Source organism: Aulonocara sp. 'chitande type north' Nkhata Bay, linkage group LG7 (assembly GCF_057382095.1).
Source record: "Aulonocara sp. 'chitande type north' Nkhata Bay isolate Kocher_YH1m ecotype deep benthic linkage group LG7, A_spYH_male_GT1.1, whole genome shotgun sequence".
Classification (NCBI taxonomy): domain Eukaryota; kingdom Metazoa; phylum Chordata; class Actinopteri; order Cichliformes; family Cichlidae; genus Aulonocara; species Aulonocara sp. 'chitande type north' Nkhata Bay.
Genome location: NC_141350.1, coordinates 56,236,453 through 56,261,538, shown reverse-complemented (window position 1 = coordinate 56,261,538; position 25,086 = coordinate 56,236,453). Strand labels below are relative to the sequence as shown.

Below are 25,086 nucleotides of genomic sequence, written 5' to 3'. Positions count from 1 at the left end.
TACAGTTTGAACCACGATTTACAAATTTAAGTAACACAATGACAACATTTAACAATTTCAACCTAACAGAAATACACACAGACCAGGCACTTAGATATACACAGTATGCAGCTAATCACGTGAGGAGGACGCAGAAGAGCTGACACAAAAGACAAGCCTCACAACAACACAAGTCAGAAAGTCAAAAACAAAATGTAGTCTGTGTCACGGCGGTGGAATGGACTCAGGCGCAGACTGAGAAAGCACGCTTCAAACAGTTCTTTATTAATCACACTGGTGCGCTATATATACGTGAAGGGGGGGAAACACCAGGGTCCCGGGGGTCAACAGGTTAGGGAAACACACGCCTTCATACTCGCTCCACTCCTTGTCCACACAATCTCCACACAAGCAGCTCCACTCTCACGCACGGGGTCCAGGGGTCACGAATGAGGGCAGATCCAGATAAACCTATTTACAGAGATGAGGATTAAGCCAAGGCAAGCACGGGAACAACAGAATCACTATAGAGACGGGCAATACTAACGAGAGTTACTCAATATTCCAGCGACAAGTAGCTCAGAGCCCCTGCCTTAAGAAGAGCCAGAGATCAACTGCAAATCACCGGTGATCAGCTGCAGGTGCGTAGGCCAAGGGCGGGAGCCCAATCTGAGCCCCGCCCAGGCAGACAGGCAAGAGAGAGAGAGAGCAAAACAACAAACACTTCCCATATGGAAAAGAAATAGTAAAAGCATATATGTGAATGAACCAAGTTAAAATAGAAGGAAGTGTCGAAGAAAAACTAATAAAAATGCAAACGATACCTGGTGTAGAAAGTGTCAGAGAGGCAGGAGCAGAGAGAGGTTACTGGCTTCTCGAGATAACAGAGCAGGCTGGATTAATTTCCTGCCTGTGTTGGTGTGTTTCTGTTTTATTGCTGTGATCTAAGACTGTTTATACACTTTCACGGCCCTCAGGATGCTGCCTCACAGCATTTTACTTCCAGACTAGCGAAGCAGCGGCTGCTCTATCTTCATGATATTCTCACTCAGTGGTCCAATCAACACATCTTCAATCACAAAATGTGATTTTCCTCTGTGACTCTCCCGTTTCAGCCTTTCACTGAACGTTATGTTTATGCTAATGTTATCTGCACTTGTTTACTGGGCTTCCGCCCTAAAATATTCACAGGGTCTTCATCTGCATCTCCCCTGATTCATGAATACTATCACACACCAGCTCCAAGACACATGGCCTTTTTAAACTGTGCCTAACAGGTGTTTGAGTTGCATAATATGCTCAACTTTTTTCATCCTTATTCTGAGTGTGTATACATGGAGTTAAATTGCTTTTGACACACCAATCCTGACTTCTGTTTATATAAATGAAAACTGAAAAAAAAACCAGAGGCCAGGATTGGTCTGTCAAAAGCAATTTAACTCCATGTATACACACTCAAAATAAGGATGAAGAAAGTTAAGCATATTATGCAACTCAAACAACTGTTAGGCACAGTTTAAAAAGATATGGCTGTTGAGTTTTTAAATTTATGCACATGTATAAATTGAAAAACGTGACTGTCATAATGATATGAGTGGCGATAAAACACTTTATGGTGAGTTTCAACTGACTGGTTAATTATACAGTCATCACCTAACTGTTCTTGTTCGCCATCACTGCTCTCTTTCCAAAAAAAAGAGTAAAGATCACTTATATTTCAAAAAAGCAGTAAAAAAAAAATCAACTAAATCAAGATGAAGACACAACACAAACCTCTAACAAATAGCTAACAGAGAATCGTAAATACCTGAAGAAAGTAAATTGGATTTATAATGATACGGATATTAAGCTAATCCACTTTTGTAGATTTGAGCCCTTAAAATAATTCATTAGCGCTAAATTTTGGTTGCTGTTCCTGCAGGCCTTCGTAAAGTCATGGTTCGAGCCCACCGGCAGGCGTGGTGCTGGCAGGACGAGTGGTATGGCCTGACTATCGAGGACATCAGGCAGCTGGAGCTGGAGACCCAGCTGGCCTTAGCAAAGAAGATGGCCCAATACAGCCTGAATGATGGAGGGGGAACAGAAGCCAACAACTCCTTCATTAGCCAAGAGCAGGAGCAGGGAGCAGAGACAGTGGGCTCGACTGCAGAGGCAGAAGGAGCAGGAGGGAAGCTTGGAGATTCACTTGAGACAAGAGGGGAGCTCACAAAACAATGGTCAACATCCTCTAGATCCTCCAATAGGTCATCAAAGCGAGGAGGTGAGGATGTCCTTCTGATTTTTGTGTGTTTCACTGGCTTTTACCACAGTCTGTGGTACAATATTTGTATTGATATACCTTGAATTACAGTGTGACTGTTGACATGAGTGCAAGTACTTATTTAAAATATTGGTCATGCCATAATTTTAGGTAACGCTGTAATACACCAATGTTAATCTTTGTTTGTACAGGAAGTCCATCTCATCAGAGCATTTCAGAGTGGAGGATGCAGAGCATTGCCCGGGACTCTGAGGACAGCACAGATGATGAGTTCTTTGATGCTCATGGTAAAGATCAGCAGAATAAAACACATTATAAACAGCTCACGAGCCAATGAATTTATTCAGTATTGTACCCATGCACAAGAAAGATTTTTGCATTTCAGCAGTTCCCACAGATTCAATTTAGTATTTGGACATTATCTTGAAAGATGAATTGATGTGTTTTCATATCTGTGTGTCTTTGGGATGATAAATATTAACAATGGAGAAACTCAAGGTTGTTAATCCTGCTTGCTTCTTTTAATGTTCTCGTTTATCCCTGTGGGTATTTATCCTTAAGAATGAATGCTGAAATGTTAATTAATGAATGTTATTAAAGTTGAAGCCAGAGAAATTATTCTGCCAGACAGAGTCTCACAAATTAATTTTTAAATGTCTTAACTTGCTTATTATATTAGTTTTTAGAATGAATTTATTAGCAATGTGTGATTTCTGAGAAAAAGGTATAATAATTTGTGCCAACAGCTTGTTACTGCGCACTAATGCCATATACACGGTCACTTTATTAGGTACACCTGTTTTTGTGTTTCTGGAGTATCCAAACACATTTTTTATGAGAAAAATTGTAATTCTCAAATGAATGTGTTAGACTTCATTAGATCGATCGCCTTCTAGTTTCTGGAAAAACTTGTGTATTTACCATGTTGCTAAAATCAATTCCATCCCTAACCGTACCCATAAACCTGGAGGGTTAGGGGGTAAATTCAGAAACCTTCACATGCCTGTCTGAAGGTCCTGCCTAGTGAATGTGAATGCAAACAAAAGTGCCTACATTTTTCTCAGTACTGGGTGTGATGGAATAACAATGACCTTTGAAAGAGGACTTTGCAAGCACATCTTTAAAAAAGACCTCTGGAGACTTTGAGGAGGTTTGAGGTTTCAGGGGAACCAGCCTTTAGAGAACCATAATAGACAGACTGATTTTTCAAAGAGTGCATAAACAGGAGTCACCTTTGATGTAATTTAGGTTATTTAATCTGTGTTACGAGGCTGACTGCTTTGATCAGATCAGTGAAGTGTCTCCATTATATTAAAATCCCTCTGTGTATCTTGCAGAGGACTTTTCTGATAATGAAGACATGTTTTCCAAGGAAATCACCAAGTGGAGCTCAAATGATCTGATGGACAAAATAGAAACAATAGAAGTGGATGAAGGACAAGGTAAGTGACTGCCTCACTCTTAATCTTATGCTTTTGTGTACCAAAACAAAACAAGAAAACACTGGGCTTCATTTACTGATATACATAAAGTCCTGAAAGAGATGCACCTACCAATTTTGTTCTTATCATCTTGTGTGCATTAAGGAAAATTATCTTGTATTGAAAGGTGTTATTCTCAATGAGAAGCATGCCTACTAAAGCACAAATCAAAAAGATTTCAAAAGTGAAGAACTGAAACATTAGTGTTCCATGTGGATGAGGCACAGAAGTGTTTCCTGTGAAGTGACAAAGGGGCTGTAATAACCAGGAGTTGGATGTTTTCCCCCTGAGATAGGGACTGTGGGTCACTTAAGAATAAGAAAGGTTTGACATTTAAATCCATGCCAAGAAAACTAGGAAAAAAAGAAGGAAGAAAAAGAAAAAAAGACCAGAAAAAAGAAGGAAGACAAGGCCTACGTGACCAGCATGACAGCAGTTACATCAGACTGACGGCAATTGCTGGGCAAACATCCAAACGGAAAGCTTATGGACACACACAGTTTAAGATTTATGTCTATGCACTTTTTGTGAACTCAGACTGTATATCGAAGATGGACATAGTCACCATGACATCACCCACTGGTTGGTGGGCTACAAACATTTTGAATCCCTCGACCATTGCCATCATGTTTTATGTATTTATTTTTCTCATTTTTCTCACCCCGCAGAGTGAACAGTGCCACAGTTTACTCTGTTTGTAAATGAAGCCCAGTGTATCCTGAGGACTACAGGACTCAGAATTTATAGTTTAGGCCATCTCTTCTGTCATCAGTGATGAAGTCCATAATTTGTTTTCACAGAAACCTTGTACCAGGAGTCAGTCGGGGAGTATGCCGTCAATGTGGAGACACAGATAGAGGTGCCATTTTTTTCAGTGTTCTTGCATTTAATTCCTGTCTTTCTTACACCGACACCTATAATTAAAGGGCTTGTAGATGGTACTGTTCCTTCTACATTATAACGCCAGTGAAGTGAAACTAGAATCCAAAATAAAACTTGACCCTAGAATTTAACTTCAGGAGTGACGTTTAAGATTTTTCCTCCTCTTGTCCAGTGTTGTGTCCTTAAAAGGGGAAAACCTGGTTAGGGTTTCTTTTTTCTCTTCAAAATGAAATGTAAATGTAGCTAGCTCACCACTGGTCTTCTCTAGAGCAAAGTGTTTAGACTTTATTTGATTATTTTGAACTCATAGCTCATTTAAGTCCTTTTAAGTACTGCTTGCAGTGTTTTCCTTTACTCCCTTTTGCCTCTATCCCTATCAGCCCACCTTTATTTTCCTGCTTTTTTCCTGTTTCTCTTACCTGCAGGATTGTTCATCTCAGCAGTGTGTACAGCCTTCCAAAATTCATGTCCTCATTTTGGTCCTGCATGGAGGCAACATACTGGACACTGGCTCTGGTACAGTCAAACCTTCAAAATTCTTCCCACAATCCAACTAACTACTAAGTTCATTATAGATTACATTATAGACTATTTTTGGATTAACTGATTGTTTAGTACAAGAGTGAAAATAATAAGAATACATTCTTAAAGCTAAAATTAGCATAGTTAAGTTTTCATTTTTCTGTGATAAAAATATCATTTACATCAATATAATAATAATTAGAAGAAAAAAGGAAATTAATTTATTATCAAAAAAATTCAACCATTATTAAATTTGATCAAGGATAGAAAAGATTGAAAAATGATTTTTTTTTCATACTAAATACCAGGTGATAGGATCTCTTAAAGCCTTATAAAGTTTTCAAATGAAATAATCTAAGCACAAAGACATTAATGGCTAGATACATTTCATACAGTCATAGAAAAAATAACAACAATTATCTACCAGGATATTTACAGGAAATAATTTTACACTATAAAATATGTAATTTTAAAGAAAACAAAAACAACTAACTAATGAAAAGCAGTTCGTTTTTAGCTAGGTCAAATAGTTAAAACAAACAACATGTGAAAAGTGAATTAAAACAAAATTATAGTGGCTAGTTATGATTAGCTAAGACTAGGAAAGTGTTATATATGTTATATGTATATTTATTTAAATGAGCGAGCCCCCACCAGTAACACAATCGGTATAGGAGATGTTCATTTATGCAGTACAGTAAGTCTTTTAATTTTCAAACAAATGTGCAAGGCCTTATGATTGTGTTTCATGGCAATGATTAATAATGAGCCTTTGCTTTTCTTGAAGGAGAACAGAACAGCAAACAGGGAGATGTAAACACGCTAAGTGGAGCTTTTGAGGCTGTGATGAGGGTCCATTACCCTTCAGCACTGGGCCGCATTGCCATTCGAATGGTACCCTGCCCTGCTGTGTGTGTCGAAGCATTCTCGCTTGTGTCCAAGTGAGCAAGCAGCATTTTAATAACATGCTGTCATACACGTGCAAGCTGATTATAGACATAAAGCCACTTCTCTCTGCTCTGCAGTCTTAGCCCCTACAGCTACGATGAGAGCTGTCTATCCAGCAGTCAGGACCACATTCCGCTGGCTGCGCTTCCTCTTCTGGCTACTTCTGCACCACAGTACCAAGATGCCGTGGCAACCGTCATCTTACGAGCCAATCAGGTGTACAGCGACTTCATCAGATCTTTGGAAGGAGCTTCTTTTAATGGCCAGGTTGGGTTTCTGTTTTTTTGGATTGGCACTGCTTGTACAGATAACGCTGATTTAGTGTGCATACTCATGTTTTTGTGCTTTGCTTTATAATACAGGTGTGTGTTATTGGGGACTGTGTTGGGGGTATTCTGGGCTTTGATGCGCTGTGCAGCAGTTCTGTGACGGTATCAGAAAGCCAAAACAGCAGCAGACGGGGCAGTGCCATTAGTGTCCAGGTATCAACTTAAATTCTCTGATGACATACCAAGCTGTTGATACCGTAGACCGTATATAAAAGATGGATGTAGCTTCTGGGTCTAAAAAAGGAAACTAATGCTGAAGTCTTAAAAAGTCTTAAAAAAACAAAAACTGCCGATGTACATTATGGTCCCCACTGGTGTCAAGAAGGACTGTTCAGTGTCTCTCGGTTTATCGGTCAGCTTCACTCCTTCTTAGTTATTTTTAGGTTCAGTAGCTCAGATGCCGATGGCTAAAATGCTTAGCTAAAGACAATGTAATGTAACAGTGGCTACATCCATCTTTTATATACAGTCCATTGTTGATACCAGAAACTGTGTTTAGCTATGCTAAAATACGTGGAAAACTAGCCAACATGTTCAATGCATTGCATTCTTGCATTCAACTCCATCCTTGCTTTATATGAACTTGTCTGACAATTTTCATTTGTGTATGTCCATGAGTGCGCAATGGTGTGACTTATTCTGTTTTTACTGTAAGCGATATGTTGTCAAATGCAGTACAGTGTGCTAAATGTGACCCTTGGGGGGAAATATATGAAGAAAATGTGTACATTAGATGTAACAAGACTCTGAAGCCATGCTAGTGGGTCTGCATGGCAAGACAATACACAGTGTGGCACAGCGGTGCCTGGAACTGAATGGTAAACTAGAGCAGCCTAGTTTAGCATATTCTAATGTATTACATCTATTAGTAGGTAATACATACAAAGTGGAAGTAATGCAGTGATGTATGACATCAGTTTTGGAGGTGCATGTTCTGGTCATAAACCCAGTTAAAATTACAATTCATACAATTTCAGCCTTGCATGAAGAAAAGGTAAAGAGTTATCACAGATCTTATGTCACATTTAAAGGGTACTGAGGCAATTTTTGATATCCGTACAGGTGAAGTTAAAGCAAAATCTTGTAGTTGTCTTTCAAGTGCAATGATCTTGTAACTGTAAAAGCTAAACCATCCTTAATTTTTTAAAACATAAACAATCAGCAATTTAAAAATAAATGGGCTTCACATTGCAGGTGCAGCTCACTATGGTAACATGTTTTTCTGCTGGTCTCATTTATGCTAGACAAAGACTCTGGATATTTCTTTTTCTGAGGCATCTCAAGACTATGAATGTTGGTGCAAATTTTTATTACCATTCACCTGATAGTTGCCAAATTATAGTGAGTATAGTCCTGACAAACTAACCTACAGTTTGAGAGTGCTATCCATAAAACTATAAGGCTATTACAAACACCTAAGTCATTCCAAGAAAACTAAAGACTTGTGGGAATAATTTCAATCACACATTTGACAGTATCCTCTTTCATCCCTCTCTCTCAGGACACAGAACTTCTTTCTCCTGGTATCGTCATAAACAGTGTCTCTTCTTCCTCGCCATCCCTCGAAGGAAGCCGCCATCTCAGCCGCAGCAACATTGACATCCCTCACTGCTCTGGGCCTGACGACCCCAAGAAGCAGCTTCCACGCAAACGCAGCGACTCCTCCACGTACGAGCTGGACACCATCAAACACCACCAAGCCTTCCTCACTAGGTGAGACACAGAACTTAAAACAAATGCCACAAATCCTTCAAAGATTTCTTCTAATGTGTTATATTTTGTTTCTTTCTGGGCAGCCTTCACGCCAGCGTTCTCCACAGAGAGGCTGGATCCCGGCGTTCCAGCAACAGCACCATGTTGGAGGGAGGATCTCTGGGGAAGTTCGAATTTGAAGTGACTGACTTCTTCCTGTTCGGCTCTCCACTCGGGCTCGTGCTTGCACTGAGGAAGACTGTGGTGCCCACTCTGGATGGTGGGGAAGGATTTTCTCCCTTTTTATGCTCCTATCATTTATTTTGCCGTTGGTCTAATTTGATGTTCGTCACAGGTCAAAGCAGGAAGTGGTTATTTGTAGCACTTTGTGTTTCTTCCTGTGTGAAATGCATGTCTCCAGCAGCTGGGAGGCAGGTGTCAGAGGTTAGAAGTCATGCTTTTGATCTCAAAGGCTGAAAAAGAGAAATATGTGATAGAAGTGCTTACACAGCCACAAGTCTGACTGCACTGTGTCCTTTGAGGTTTTAAAGAAACAGATTACTGACCTGCAGCTGTTGGCTTAACATGTGGACTTTAAAAAAAAAAGAAAAAAGGAAATCATTACAGTTGCTGTCGGATGTTTAGTTTCATTTCTTTGTTTACACAGCCATTTATTTCTCATGGTTTTCCAAAGTAATATCGGAATAACTTTAAAACGTTCAATATTAGGAAAATAAGTTGTTGGTAGATGCAGTTTTATCGGTCTCTTATACTGATAAAATACATAAAGAGTCAAATATTTTTGTGCTGCTTGCCTTGAAAATGTCCTGGAATTACCACTGGTGAGGATATTCTTATCTATCACCTAAATAACATGCCACAAAAATACAGTATCCTCCCTACTCTTGAAATATGACAGTACAATCACACATCAAATTAGGGCATAAGACATAGGATTAAATATAAACAAAGCTTATACCACCTAGTAGCTTAATGAATCAAAGATTCATATGGATAAAGGTATGATTTCAAACAGGACATACTACAGTAGTTTAAGTGTAAAACAAAGTGATTATGATGGGATATAAACATTGATTGTTTGGAATTCTAAGTGGTTATACACATTTTATTTTATTTTTCATATGGGCATAGTTTTTTATTGCTGTTGTTTGTAGACACTGTGACAAACACTAGAGAGTCTATGGTGTAGTCAGACCAAGACCAGTGGGAAGTTTACATCAGCAAAGTAGTTGTCAAGCTTTATATAAAGACGACAGTCCTATTACAGTTTTTATCAATCACTTTGGTGCAATTCTCACATCAGCTATTGTTTCTACTTATAATTTAGTACTAAATGGACTGGTTCTTATATAGTGCTTCTACTCTACCTGAGCACCAAAAACTTGCCTCATACACACATGCACTTTTTTCTGTATATGTGCTTTCTATCTAACATAAACACACATTCATATTGTGATGGATGCATTAGAGAGCTCAAGGACCGTGAGAAGCCAGTGATCGAACCTATATAATTCTTAGTCAGAACTCTACATCTGTCACTTTCTTGAATACTGTCCAGCACGGCATTAGTGTTTTCAATCAAGCTACTTTGAACTTTTTTCAAACATGTATGAAAGAGCAAATCCACTCACACACTCTCGGTGTTAGCAGTGAAATTGTCCTTTGGGTAAAAGCAAATAGTAACACGTTGTCAGAAGAAGTTTAGTTGAAACAATTGGAAATAAATACTCACAATCTTGTGTTACAGGTGAATGTCATGGCACTGCCAATTACACACATGTGTATACTATACATACTGTACAAACTCACTGAGCACTTTATTAAGTACACCTTGTTAGTACAAGTTTCAGAGCAGAGTTGTTGCAGATTTGTCAGCTGCTCATCCAAATTTAGTAGTGACAGTGACTTTTCTGATGGGAGAATTGCACCAAAACGATCGAGGAAAACTGTTCTTCCACTGACAGTGTGTGACTGGCCTTAGTCTTTCATACAGACTTTGAAAGAAGTCTGAAGGGATTTCATTAAAAACAATAATGCAATACCGGGCAGTGTTACGGAAAATGTTTTGATTAGTTATGAGATTCAGACGAGAAGTGCTTCAAGACAATAACAAAATGTGTGTGGTGCTAATGGGTAGAAACAATAGCAGTGTGTGCAAATACAATAACAAATTCTCAAGTTAGTGGGGAAGTGTGTTACAGAGTTAAGAACTGCATTTCACTAGCCGGGACCACATCCTCATTTAGGTTTTACAGCAGTAGATAGTAGATAATGGCAGATGACTCGAGCATGAATTGAGGCTGTGGTTTGGGGAAGGCCTCAGGGCCTCAGAGGGGACTGGTGGCGAATCCCAGACTGGAAAGATCTCAATGTACTAATGAGAAATGAATTAATTGAAAAAAGGAGACAGGGTAAGGCACAAAAACAAGAACAAACAGCTTCTCATTTTTGAGAAAGGGTGTGCTTCAAGGTGTGGTCCCACTAATGAAATTCAGATAAATGATCTCCAAAAGGAGTGGAGAGAATTACATCGATGATGTGAGAACTGCATCAATGTAACTCAGTAAAACTGTAATGTATTTTCCAGCCTACTATCTAAAGTTATAGTTTGTATACACAGTGTCCCGTGTTACTAGTCACACCAGTCTGTTTATTTAAAACTTCTTGCTGTGTTTCCTGCTCTAGTGTCGGCGCTGCGTCCAGCCTGCCAGCAGGTTTACAACATGTTTCATCCAGCTGACCCCTCCGCCTCTCGTCTTGAGCCTCTCCTAGACAAGAGGTTCTACCTGCTGCCTCCCTGTAGCGTCTCCCGCTATCAGCGCTTTCCTCTGGGTGATGGACATTCGGCTCTCTTAGGTGAGTTGACACACACGCAAACACAGACAAAAAAGAAAGGCACACTTCCTGAGACATTTTGCTGCAGAACTTTATGTAATACAAGTTGTTGACTTTTTTTTACCCCTTGTCTGGCTTAGTTGAAACTGTGCAAAGTAACCCCCAGCTTCTGATAGAGTCTGGCAGTACAGCATCACATCGGAACCAGGAAAGCACTGTCAGTGAGACCTGCATCCCTGTGCCTGTCCTCAACTGGCAGACCTCCCAGAGCAACACAGAGAGTGTGTATTTGTTCTCTTTATCTCCTTTATCCTGTTATTATTATTTTTCTAATGTGGTCTGGATTTGGTTAAAACTAGAGCTTCTAACAATATAGGATTTTTTTAAGACCATTACTGATACAGATGGAAAAAATACAATATTCCAGTATATTGGCTGGTTCATCTGTTGATGTTTATGGCTCTTTCATAAACATCAACAGATTTCCCTAACATTAGTTATGGCTCAGTTGCTTTTTTTGTTTGTGGGGTTCAAAACACCTGTTTTGCCAACAGGGAAGTTGCAGAGTAAGGTAAACCCCTAAAATAATATTGAGAAAACCCCAACAATCATACAACCTTTTATGAGTAAGCACCTATTGACAGTGGGGAGAAAAAAAAGTCCATTGTAGAAGAAATATCCAACAGAACCAAACTAGAACCAAACAGCCATCTGCTGCGGGTAAACCTGTATTTACCCACTGAATTCATTTTGAGGTTCTATTATTTGATTAGCGAGCTGGTTGCAGTTTTATCATTTTGGTTCACTCTAATGACTCTAATTTTTCTGCCACTTCAGACTCCTGTCTCTTCTCAGACAAATTAAGCACTAAAAAGCGATTTTACACTAACTGCTCAGCAGCAAATAGCAAACAGAGTTCTTTGACTATTGGGTAAAAATAGTGGAACATGCAGTAGCTAAGCAGGAAGATATCTGGAGGAAACCAAAAACAGAGTTAAAAGAGTGAACGTGAGACTTAAATTTATCAAATGGTTAAAACTCAAAAGGTAACATGTTGTATTTACAACTTGTTTCTCCTTGCATGAGTGATTAAAAATATCATTATTTTATATTGGTGTTTGAATTATTCATAATCATAGAAATAATTGATCATATGTGAATAAAGAATATGACTATAACTCCTCTTTATTCGCAGTGGATACCCTTCACTCCCATACTCTTGTTGATGGTCAGCATCCATCATCAACATCACCAGGGATTCCTCACCTTCGCTGCACCCGTAGAGCCAGTGAGGCCAGCATAGCCAGCCAGGTGTCAGGCTTAGCTGACTCTTACACCGCCTCCAACATCGCTACGAGTAAGCTGACCTCTGACATTGTGTCTCTGACCTAATTTTTGGTCCAGAAGCTGGAAGTTTACATGTTGACATTCTCATTTCCTCCCTCCAAACATCCTCTTAGCAAGCAAATGTGAAGTGAGCCACACTAAAAGGCCCAGTCTGCTGTCACAGCTGCATCTACCCTACCATAGATTTGCCTCTCGGAGCACACCGCCTCAGTTGCGCAAGAAAATTCGTCAGGTTTTTCCGAGATCCAACGGTGTGGAGTCCGAGCACAGCTCGGACGTTAGCTCTGACATGACTTCTGACATGACCTCTGACCTCACTGATGTTACGTCTGACATCACTGACATCAGCTCGGCACCCCCGTCGCCCAGGGTGCTGAAGAACATAGAGAAAGGTACCCTGGGAGCTGTAGTAAGAGGACCTTGAGGGAAGGATGCTACAATCTGTATTCATTCCCTGTGTTCTTTCCTTCCTCCTCTGGCTTCTTCCTTTCTCTCAGATAGTACTCCCAAGTAGTTACAGTAATTACACTGGAGGTCCATAATCCTTCTTGTGAGCCTTTCTGAACTTAATTCCTTGAGAACCACTGTTTTCTTGTCCTGGTGGTGATTCCCAATCAGGCTTACTTGTACCTCAGTAGCTACTTTTGGTGTTGGCAGAAAAATCTCAAAAAATATATACTGATGTTTTATGACACGATGGATTTTGATATTAAATATGGTCTAAGTTTTAAATAAGAAGGTCAGTGTACTATATGTGTAAGTGATCCCTGTGAGCCTAAAGCTTCAGATTGCTCTAAAGACTTTCCCCTTGCTGCTACATCTATATGACATCACTGAGAGCAGATATTGCTAATGTGATCATCTCAGGCACGCAGAAGCCCCACCCACCTGTTGATCACACCTTCTGGTTGCGAGATGCAGCCAGTCAAAAGAAAGTTATCTCAAACAAAGCGTGAAGGAAATTAAACACTTTGTTTAAGTAAATTCAGATGCTTTAGCATTATGAATCATGGATACACTAGTAGTGGCTACAAATAAATCTGTGGAGATAAAAATGAGCGTAAGAGATCCCATTTATGTGGGAAAATAAAACAGCCCAAATAGTAGTAAAAATTGATGTGTACTAATTTATTTCTATAAGCGCTAACTAAATTCATCATATCAAATAAATTGCTGTATCCAAGTCATATATTGCAGTTTAGGGATATTAACAGTTCATAGATAAAACAGTGGACAAATACAAGTCGTGGATAATAATAATAATAATGGACTGCATTCATATAGCGCTTTTCGAGACCCTCAAAGCGCTTTACAATTCCACTATTCATTCACTCTCATACACTGGTGGAGGCAAGCTACAGTTGTAGCCACAGCTGCCCTGGGGCAGACTGGCAGAAGCGAGGCTGCCATATCGCGCCATCGGCCCCTCTGGCCATCACCAGTAGGTGGGTGAAGTGTCTTGCCCAAGGACACAACGACCGAGACTGTCTGAGCCGGGTCTCGAACCGGCAACCTTCAGATTACAAGACGAACTGCCAACTCTTGAGCCGCGATCGCCCTAAACAGTAACAACAGTAACAACAAACATTTTTTTACTTTTGCAACACAAAGAATGGACGAATTGCTTCACTACAGTTAATCACACGTGTCTTTTAAAATATCGTAGAGTTTAAAATAGCATTCATTGGGATCATGTTTGGAACACACTGTGGTATCGGTGGAGGGATATTTGAGGGCTTTGGGGATATATCAGTCAAAAAGGTTGGGAACCACTGCATTACAAGAAAAAAAGAGAGGGAACAGTGTGCACTTCAAACCTTTCTACTACTCACCACTGTCCAGTTTTAACCTAGCCCTAGTGCCTCTTAGTCAAACCTTCAATGAAAAACACTAACTAAAATCAGCACAGTGGACGTTCTGACTGTCTGTTTTTCCCCTCACTGCTGTAGTTGCCTCTCGGTGGTGGGGCAGTAAGAGGATGGACTATGCTCTTTACTGTCCTGATGCCCTGACAGCCTTTCCAACCGTGGCTCTGCCTCATCTTTTCCATGCCTCCTACTGGGAATCGACGGACGTTGTCTCATTTATACTCAGACAGGTTCTCTTTCAATTGATTTTATTTCTTTGATTTGTAATCACTAAAGTGTTTTAAGTTGCATAGTTCCAGGGATGATAATCTCAGTCATTGCTTTTTTAAAATTAAATATAAGACTCCATTCCTTTACAGAAAATTTGGTACAATAGGTTCACCATGCTTTCTACATTTCTTTTTTCCCCCATAAACATTAAAGAGAACAGAATATATGTGATTAATGTTAATTTCATTTCCTGTTGCAGGTAATGAGACATGAGAATTCTGGTGTTTTGGAGCTGGATGGTAAAGAAGTGTCTGAATTTACTCCTTCAAAACCTCGGGAGAAGTGGCTTCGAAAGAGGACTCATGTTAAAATTCGGGTAAGAGGTCTTTATGGTATCTCCACCTGACAGAGGCAATGCTGAACTTTTAAGATGTGGATACAAAAGAGAGATTTTTGACTTAAAGTATCTCTGTTATATTTTCGGAGGGCATAGGTTTGGCTTTAGAAGTATTTCAGCAGCAGCAAAAAATGACACAAAGGGAGAAAAATGGATGTTTTATTTACCTGAAAGGCAAATTTACAAAGAAAATCTGAATTTCTAATGATCCAAACTTTGGAGACCTCAACATCGTTCCCTAAAAGACTAATTTATCATCAGAAAATGTCATGCCACACATACTAGAGCCATCAATTTATCCATTTTCTTCTGCTTGTCCAATTAAGGGTCATGGGGGGAGCCTATCCTAGCTACCATAAGGCGAGAGCCAGGAAACCCCCAGAACAGATCGCCGGCCTGTCACAGGGCCGACACTGAGAGACAGGCAGCCATTGTCATACTGTTCACGTTCACATCTAGTTCACATCCAACTTTAATTAACCTACCCGATTAACTTAACCCCACTTACATGCTAAGCATAAAACATTTGAAATAATGCCAAGCTAAATTTGTTCCAACTAAATATTAGATTATCATTGCTTTCTTTTGACAAGGCTGTGTATAAGTTATTGTTAAAGATTAAGCACGTTTTTTGATTTTCATACTTCAGATATCTGTTAGTTACTAGCATATCTACCAAGAAAATATTTCCTCTCTAAACATTTAATAGAATAGAATAGAATAGAATAGAATAGCCCATAGCCCTGCATAAGATATAAGCAGCAAGACATAAGTAGAGGATTTCAGTTATTCTGGAAAAAAAGGTGTCCAAAAAGTCCTTGAAGAAGATACGGTAGTCCCAAAGGTGCCAAAGAGGCATTTCACAGGACAAACAATTTAGGAAAAAAGCACCTCTAATGAGCTGATTAACATTTCAGTCAAGTTCTCGTCATCTCATTTTGGCAGCAAAAACAGTAAGAGAAGTCTCAAGAGAGACTTTAGAGAATTGAAACTGATTTCCGCCTTTTTTTTGTTTTGTTTTGTTTTGTTTTGATTTTGTTTAATTTCTGTTGTATATATGTAATCATTTATATTTGAATCTTAGTTGCCTTTATGATAAAGAACACTGGAAAACCAAATAAAGAGATTTGAAAAAAAAAAAGAAAAAAAAAAAAGAAACTGATTTCCTGTTTTGGTTGCTTCTCAGAATGTGACAGCTAATCATCGCGTGAATGACGCCGTGTTCACAGAGGATGGAGTGCAGACACTGACGGGACGTTTCATGTATGGTCCTCTGGACATGGTCACATTAACTGGAGAAAAGGTAATGACTGACATGTTTGGCTGTTAGGAACAACAACAAAAAAGAGATGGTTTGTATTCAAGCCATGTTTTGTTTTTGTTTTTTTTCTTTTTCTTGCAGATTGACATTCACATCATGACCCAGCCTCCCTCTGGAGAGTGGGTGTACTTTGACACGGAGCTCACTAACAACAGTGGACGTGTCTCTTATGTAATTCCAGAGAGCAAGAGGCTGGGTATCGGGGTATATCCTGTCAAAATGGTGGTCAGGTATGCTGAGTTGTAGTTATTTCACAAGGAGAGACGCATACATGTATGAATTTCATCATATTTACCAGTCGCTGTTTCTCTAATAGGGGCGACCACACATTTGCAGACAGCTATCTTACTATTGTACCACGAGGAACAGAGTTTGTTGTATTCAGCATTGACGGGTCATTTGCTGCCAGCGTCTCAATAATGGGGAGTGACCCTAAGGTTCGAGCAGGGGCTGTGGATGTGGTAAGGTAAGGAGAACACCAGCATGCTTGGTAGGAATACTACTCTGCAGTAATATATAGTGTAAAACGTCTAGATAGTACAAATCAAAGTTGTGGACACAAACAAAAACTCCGTGGCAAAGACCAAAACAGATTGTTGTGGAATATTGTCTTGGCAACTTGTTCTCCATACTTCATGGTGGAAAATGCATATGCAGATATGAGCAGTTCACTTTCTCTGCATCTCACATGGAGCCACATATCTCACATTTGAATCTGGTCTAAAGTCTGCCCCTTTTGTATGTTAGTAAGTTAGAAGAAGCAACACAAGAATTGCTTCTCTAGGTCAAAAACATCACACAATGCAAAACATTCCTCTCCACAGTGAAGGCATAAATGGATAAATGACCACAAACACATGGTCTACTTGCTGCATGGACAAAGGTACTGAGGCTGGGGTTCTCCACTCTCTCAGCTCAGGTACTTGCAGGACTAATTGTTGTGTGGAGCTTACACATTACTGTTACAGCGAAAGGTGAAAGTTTTGAAAAATGTAAAATTGAAAAACACATTTTCTTTCACACATTTTTAATTCCATATATGTTATTTTATAGTTTTCTTCTAAACTATTGAGAATAAATACTACCCCCCTGGTATTTGTAGTTTTTACATGTGCTGCATCTTGGGAATATTTATGTGAAGTAATGGCAGAATATTGATTTTCTGAACAACATATCACTCCCTTTTAGCATGGAAGTCAGCTAATCCAAACGCGACTCCTTCTCAGGATTTTTATTCTTTATTGTTTGCAGGTACTGGCAGGACTTGGGCTATCTGATAGTGTATGTCACAGGTCGTCCTGACATGCAGAAGCAGCGTGTTGTTGCCTGGCTCTCCCAGCATAACTTCCCTAATGGCATCGTCTCATTCTGCGACGGCCTGGTACATGACCCTCTCCGACACAAGGCCAACTTCCTCAAAACCCTCATCAACGAGGTAAGTGAGGGCAGGGAGAGTCTGGAATAGCAATGCAGCAAAATCCTTCCAATGTCTAAAAGTTTAAACTCTTTGTATTTGATTAGGCCAACATGAGGATATTTGCTGCCTATGGCTCCACCAAGGACATATCAGTGTACACTTCTATTGGCCTGCCTCCATCTCATATCTACATAGTGGGAAGGCCCACGAAGAAAATGCAGCACCAGTGCCAGGTCTGATAGTAAATAATTGTGGTACATTATGAATTAGTTCACAATGAAACTATTTTATCTGAGTGGGTGTACAGCTGTAAAATAGTTTCATTGTGAACTAATTAGGCCATGAATATTTTACATGATTAATCGCTGAGTGTTTAGGGTCTGTCAGGGGACCTTCTGTCTGTGCATTGATGCTGAGTAAACCCAGTTTAATTGACTGTTAATCTGTTCCAGTTCATCCTGGATGGCTATGCTTCCCACCTATCTCAGCTGGAGTACAACCAAAGGTCTCGCCCTGCCAAGACCGCCAGTACCCGTATGGTCCTCCGGAAGGGCAGCTTTGCTCTGGGCACAGCTGGAGGAGACTTCCTCCGGAAACGGAACCACATCTTTCGCACCATCTCCTCTCAACAGCCTGGAGGGTCGGGGTCATGCTCACCCAGCCAGCCCAGCCGGACTGAGCGCACGCTCAGCCAGTGTGAAGTGGAGCGCGATAGAGGGGTCACAGCAGCAGCACAGAGGAGTATGAGTATAGCTGGGGGGTGCTGGGGGCGCAGCAGCAGCACCAAGGAGGGCAGTGTAGGCTTACATGGCCCCAAGTAATGTTTAAATAAAAGCTTTGGTATAAAGGACCCTGGCCGAGCCACTATGATCTCTGGACTAAGATAAAAGATAGAAAGGTGAAGAAAAGATGGGAGTGTGTGGATGATGGGGTTGTGGAAGGAATAGACAGATGGTTCAGCATAAATAACCCATAATTAATAGAGATTAGGAAGGAGCGATAAGTAGGGATCTGTCCAGGAGGAGTGGACTAATCAGGCCAAGTGGGATCTAGAGAACAAAACAGTTCTGTAGCATGACTCTTTTACAGTAATACTTTTATAGGATATACCACTATTTAAAAAAATGACAAAGGAAGGATTAAAAAAAGAAATTGTAAGCCTTAAACTAATCTCGTCTAACGGGAAACCCTCCCTTCTCCTTTCCAAACAACATAAACATTTACACTCATGAGCTCAGGACAAACTGCAGAGCCAGATTGATCTTCAGACAGTCAACCATGGGACTGAGGCTAAGTTCGTTTGGCAACCGTGGCAAAGGGCCAGTGATTTACACTTGAGTTTCTTTTCCACTGTTTTGGAACACAGCAGTGACTGGCAATAAGTATAGAAAACCCTCATGATGCAAAAACAGAAAAGCAAATCTATCAAAAAGTAAGTAGAGACCAAAAAACAGAAAGGCAAATCTAACAAAAAGTAAGGAGAGACCAAATGGAGACCTTACTGTAAAGGATCTGTTCATCCAAACTCTACCAAAAGAGATCATATTAGTAGCTATTTTAACTAGCCACAGCATGTTAGTGTAAACAAAATCCATCCAGAAGGTTGTTAGGTTAGATGCTTTAGTTACTCTCTTCCCATTTCTTACCAACAGCCTGTCAGCTGGCTTCATAAAGAATTCTCCAATTTCATTTTACTCCACCCTATTTATCTGGCTGGTACTTTTTGGTTTTATTTGTCCAGAAGTATCTAAACATTAAGATGATGTAAATGTAGGTGGAAGTATTTTCTGTCATGAAAATGTACCTGAGAGTCTGCCAGGGTCCAAACTCTCTTTGTTACCACCTAAAATCACCATGCTAACAAGCTAAACTAGATTAGAAAAAAAGCTTGTAGCATTGTTACTGGAGAAATGATAGCATGAGAATGCTAGCATTGAGTTAAGTGTAATGGACCACAAACGAATTACCTTCATGGTATTGTGCTGGCAGAGATTTTAAAAGAATCTCTAAATTTTCTATTTTTAGATACCAAAAGATATGAATAAAGAAATGTGTATTTTGGATGAATTGATCCTTTGAACAATAAGGGCTGGATTTGTGAAATATACTGTATCACAGAGGAAAGTACTTGTCGTCTTAGTCACAGATCAGTCCTTTTCATGCTTCTTAAAACATACTGATAGCAGGTCGGCCATTCAGTTTTCATTCCACCCTGTGTGAAACTCTGTAGTATTTTCTGTTTCCGTGTGGCCTCTGGGCCATCCAAGGCCTTAATATCCCACAAGACACTTTCTTTGCAGAGGAGACGGAAAGCAGAAAAACAGGGCATGCAGCATCAAAGCAACAACTGAGACTCTGTACAGTCCACAGCAACTATCCCTTTATTTATATATATATCTATATATATATTCATCTGCTTGCAATACCTCAGATCCACCTGCTGGTGGTGTTTTGTTTCCCATAGTTGCTGCTGCTGGGAGACACTTTTGTGGTGTTTCCTGAGTATTTGCTCTTTTTTCTCATAGGATATAATGCAGGCTGGACCTGGAGCCTGTTTCATTTCAGACTGAACTGGAAGGGAGAGCTTTCACTCACAAAGATGTTTCAGTATTTGTACCAAATGGACTAAAGAATGAGCCGAAGTGATTCAGCTCGAATGTTGAAATGACTGAATTATCAGTGTGTGTGAAGTATGGGAGATGAGTCCCATTGGCCTCTCTTTCCCTTTAAAGAAGATGAAGCCACCTCACATCTCTGACCCAAATCCAAAAAAAACAAAAACTATGGGCACATATGGGCTCTTTATATAATAGGTAAAAACATTTACAGGTATGATAAATGAAAAAGTCAGGTGCCTGTGTGAACACTGAAACAGTAAAACTAGCCATGAAGACATACCCTACACAATGTGCTTCCAGTTTAGGTGATAGTGGGCAGAATCCACTATGCTTATTTTTGGCAAATGTTAACAACTAAACAACATCTCTCGAAAAATTGTTGTGTTCAGGGTGTTCTACTAAGGGCTGCACAAAACTGAATGACAAGACCTTTTAATTTATACCTTTAAAATGATCCAAATTCAGTCAATAGGAGCTAAAAAAAAGTTTTAAAAAAAGTGTTTATGCAGATAATTCAAAAAAGGCCATATACTTGATTTTTAAAATCAACCCTTCTTATATTGCAATAGAATTGTTTTAATATAGCTAGTTTTTAAAGTTATTCATTTTTATACACACCCTGTAATAATTTGACTTGACCTGACACAAAGATGAAATTTAAAACCTTGGAAATTATTTACTTTACTCTTTTAAGCCAGATTTTCAAAATAATATTTATAATATTAATAACAAGCATAAATTCTAATGTGTTTTTGCATGAACTGGAAGTCTAAGTCTAAACAAATGATACGTAGTTCTACATGCTTGGTATAGACTTAAATAATTATAACTACAACAGTTTCAGTGTTCAGATGAGCATATGGCTATTTCTGAAGCATGAAAAATTGTGAATCTGTCCTTTAAGCCTTCGTGTATGGATGTATGGAGCAGTCGCACTGCTTGTCACCCTCATTTTACTATGCTGTTATTTCACATGCCCAGTTTCCACACTACACAAGAGTGCTTCTATTTCCAGTCTGTGTGATCCAGACCGTCTTGAACCCACCACAAAAGCCAAAATCATTCTCTAATACTGTAGTTAATCAACGGCATAACCTCATTATCCTTTTTTGCACTAGTTTACAGTGGAATATACTGTAGTTACCATCTCATTTTGCTGCATTCGAACACCTCTGTAGTGCATGACATTTTTTATTTATGTCAGGATATGATATATGTGCTGGTATGCATACGTCTGTACATTTGGTCACAATATGAAAATGATGTACGTATATGTGCCAAATAGTTAAGAAGGAACTCTACAGAAGTCTTTAGACCAGGAGTTTTCAAAGTCTGATATTGTGCTCCCCCCCTGATGCATATCCATGCCCACACTCTGTGTTCTCTTAACAGGCATATTTTTCTGTTTGGTGGATGATTATTCTCAAAGCTTTGGAACTACAGTAACTGTAATTCTTTAAAAATTTGTGCAATCTAATGTAGACTCCTGAAGTTTACCTTTAAAAGCGCACTTTTCCTTCTTATGTTATGTTATCTTACAATAACATGACATACAGAAACCTGATTTCTTTGTGCTATTGGCTACATACACAGCACACCCAGAAATATCCTCCTGAGAAGCGAGGAAAAAACAATCTTTCTATTGAACTTTTTTGTGATTTCCTTCCTCTTTGGAGATAAAAAACAAAACCCATGAAATATCAATGGAAATCCCAGAATGTCATATATGTAGGTTAGCTCAAATAAGTCAAAAACAGATGTCCATTACAGAGGACACATAAATGAATGGGCTGGTTCTCAGGTGGATATAACTCTCAGATAATCAGTACTGCTCCTCAGCAAGCTTCCAGCAGTTGGGCAGTCAGAAGAAAGGGGGGTTTTGGGCAGGGACACCTTAAATGGACAAACAGGATCTTCTAGTTGTGAAGCAACAGTACTTACTGCTCTACTACTGTGCCACCACACTGCAAGAGGTGTCTCTTCAAATCCATTTCCTAATTTTCCTACTATCTACTGCTGTCTTTGTTTTCATTTGGTTTCAGAGGTGCAAAATGAGAAAGATTTCAAGTTTAAAATCTTCTTTTTACTGAGTAGAAAAGGCTTTTTTGTTGTTGTTGGTTAACCCAGATACTTAGAAGACTCATTGAGGAATCCAGAAAATCATTTAGAACAATGGTGACTGATTTTTAAAGGAATGTAATTAGCTTTGTGACTTGACTACATGCTGATATCTGAGAAGCACAGACTATAGCTAGAGGATTAGGAGTTTTTCTTATTTTTGTTTCTTTTCTTTAAAAAACAAAAGAAAACTTATTTTCTTTTTTTTTTTCTTTTTTAAGATTTTGGCCCCATTAAAAGCATTTTAGCAATTGTCTTAGCTATTAGCTCTTCCTGTTTGCACTGTACCCATGAAGAACTGTCTGCTTATTAGTCATGGGTACTGGATATAGCAATGTCTTCTGAAAGTCTATGGCCCATTGAATCTAAAGATACATATATCACATAGATCCACTCATTTTTAACTTGGAAATTAAAGGGCCAAAAAAGACAACTAGTGCTTCCTGTTGCTCTCAAACACCTCTGTGCACCTGTACAATCCACCTGACACAGATGGGAGGTTGTCATAGTTTGAAAACCTCTGATGAACACTGTATCCAGCCTTTCGTAAGAAGGGGAAGTGTGTACTGAGAGCAAACGTCTTAATGCTTTGACTGGATTTTGATTTGCTGACTACATAATATTAAATTGAATGTTGCATGTGAAAAAAAATGGGCAAAATGTTTTGACCTTGTAGAACAGAGTCTGAGCGTGCTGCCAAAACCTTGGACAATATGCTAGACTGAAAGAAGTCCTGGAGAACACTTTTTCCCATTTGGCCATTTTGGCTGCTGAGTTGAATGTCTGTCCGTCTGGATTCTGACACTGTTCAGGAGCCAAGGATGTGTCACTGTACATACTGTAAAGATATATATGTAGGAAATATAGGGTCGAGGTTTATTTATTTATTTAAGGTTCATGGCGTTACTCTGGAAATTTCAGGTGAACTATAACGGAAATATGTAGCATTTTATTTGTCATTTTGGCAGTCATTGAGGCTATGGACCAACACAGGAAGCTTTTATGTTCCTACCAGTGCAATATTATTCTTCACATCACAGCAGGGGCACAATCTACCACAATTCAATCTACATGCAGTCTGAAAGCATACACGTCCATACACCACGTGCAGCTTTTTCACACCATGTGAAAACTGTTTGTATTTGAGCTGCTATAGACATCTGCTGTCTCTTACAACAGTCAAGTATGTTTTATAGGACTATTGTACCTATTTTTCAAGCTGGAGTATTTTACAAAACCTTTGCAATATAACTCGAGACATTTTTCTCAGGCAGCAGTAGGTGCATGGAAAAGTAAAAGCCCTTAACAGAAAACAATATTTAACAAACTGTTGCATTTTGTCTAATCCAACTTAAAATTACATAACCTACACTGGTAAGAATAATAAATGAACTCTTCTCCACTATGTCCTTACAATTAAACTGAACACTTACATATAAAAACAAAAACAAACAGCAGAATATATTTCCTGTAATCACAATTATTGCCACTTTGGGATAAGAATGATTAAATATAGAGACCTACATCTTTAGTTTTAAAAAGTGCATTATTAGTTTGTGGTTTCACTTTCTAATAACACACCCTTTGTGAAAGGGTAAACATTATTGTATGCTGAATAAGTCACTGGACATGTTAGTCCAAAGAGACCACTTTTCATTTCAGTCTATGAGATGACTGCTCAGTTTAGCTTTAATGCTGACACTGTGAAAAATGTTAGCACCCACTGTTGCTTCTATGAACAGCATTTTAGCAAACTAATTATTTGGCACTTATTGAAAATTCATGTGTTTAAAACCTTCCTACATTTTCTAAAGCCAATAAAAGTATTTGTAATGACTTCTGTAAACTCATACCTGAAACATGTATGTATTGTACTGAAGACGTACAGTCATGTAAAAGGAAAGCATGCCTACTGATTAAAGTTCTTAATTGATGACTATTTAGTATTTATAATAGGATTACAAATGTTTTTAAAAGCCATTATAAGTGAAACAAAGCTGCCAAATAAAAGTCGGTTTTGATTAATATCTTTAAATGAATAAATCTTTTAGAAAAGGCTCCTTATTAGAACGTGGGACTGACAATTTATTGATGTCCAGCTTTAGCACCATATCATATTTTGTATGTACACATCTGAAATATAATGCCGCAGATGCTGTAGGACCGTGACAAAGTGTATAGTGGCAATAATTAATATACACTTTCAATATATGCAGTTACATTATTGCATCGTTAAATGTTTATATACTGCTTATATTTGCTAGGAAAGGGTGGCATAAAATAGTACTTCTCTGCGCCATGTTAGCTGTTGCATAGATTGTCATTACCCATTTTATATGTTTTAACTGATTCTTTGATCCATGACACCGACAGCCAGTAACTAAGATGCCACATGTACTTAATTAGGGACACCAGAATTACTTTTCCAAGTGATTTAGACTCACATTTTCAGTAGGTACAGATGTGTCGTTGTTCATACAGTATGTGTTCAGCACTCACCATTATCCTCTGTACTGTGGAATAAATATAATTGGATGATAAATTACCATGTGTTTGTGTGTTCTTTTTAGCCTAGTCTTAAACGTTTACATACAATTATGTGGAATGCCTAAAAAAAAAAAAAAGTATAAATCCGGGACTTACTACCAGCTGAGGAGTGAGATCCTACTGTGATGCCTGAAGCACAGTGTTTCAAGCACTGATGTCTTTGTATTTAGAAATAGGAAGCACCGAGTGAGAGGTACAGTGGGGCAAAAAAGTATTTAGTCAGCCACCGATTGTGCAAGTTCCCCCACTTAAAATGATGACAGAGGTCAGTAATTTGCACCAGAGGTACACTTC

At 39.0% G+C, this 25,086-nt stretch overlaps 1 protein-coding gene across 5 annotated transcripts in view; it reads left to right on the top strand.

Moving 5' to 3' along the window:
* The window catches only part of pitpnm2 (phosphatidylinositol transfer protein, membrane-associated 2), a 64,237-nt gene extending 39,783 nt beyond the window's left edge, over positions 1-24,454 (top strand). For 4 of the 5 annotated variants that reach the window (XM_086301481.1, XM_086301480.1, XM_086301477.1 and 1 more), the window contains 22 exons: positions 1,901-2,239; positions 2,431-2,526; positions 3,577-3,681; positions 4,521-4,579; positions 5,028-5,118; positions 5,912-6,065; positions 6,150-6,339; positions 6,435-6,554; positions 7,903-8,114; positions 8,198-8,373; positions 10,800-10,970; positions 11,090-11,230; positions 12,145-12,306; positions 12,410-12,688; positions 14,246-14,394; positions 14,634-14,750; positions 15,958-16,074; positions 16,174-16,322; positions 16,409-16,558; positions 17,344-17,527; positions 17,614-17,742; positions 17,962-24,454. In XM_086301481.1, the coding sequence (XP_086157607.1) occupies positions 1,901-2,239; positions 2,431-2,526; positions 3,577-3,681; positions 4,521-4,579; positions 5,028-5,118; positions 5,912-6,065; positions 6,150-6,339; positions 6,435-6,554; positions 7,903-8,114; positions 8,198-8,373; positions 10,800-10,970; positions 11,090-11,230; positions 12,145-12,306; positions 12,410-12,688; positions 14,246-14,394; positions 14,634-14,750; positions 15,958-16,074; positions 16,174-16,322; positions 16,409-16,558; positions 17,344-17,527; positions 17,614-17,742; positions 17,962-18,330 (3,659 nt within the window). In that variant the 3' untranslated portion in view covers positions 18,331-24,454. The remainder of the gene's footprint in view (positions 1-1,900; positions 2,240-2,430; positions 2,527-3,576; positions 3,682-4,520; positions 4,580-5,027; positions 5,119-5,911; positions 6,066-6,149; positions 6,340-6,434; positions 6,555-7,902; positions 8,115-8,197; positions 8,374-10,799; positions 10,971-11,089; positions 11,231-12,144; positions 12,307-12,409; positions 12,689-14,245; positions 14,395-14,633; positions 14,751-15,957; positions 16,075-16,173; positions 16,323-16,408; positions 16,559-17,343; positions 17,528-17,613; positions 17,743-17,961) is intronic. The other variant, XM_086301482.1, reaches the window with a different exon arrangement.
* The last annotated feature ends 632 nt before the right edge of the window (positions 24,455-25,086 follow it).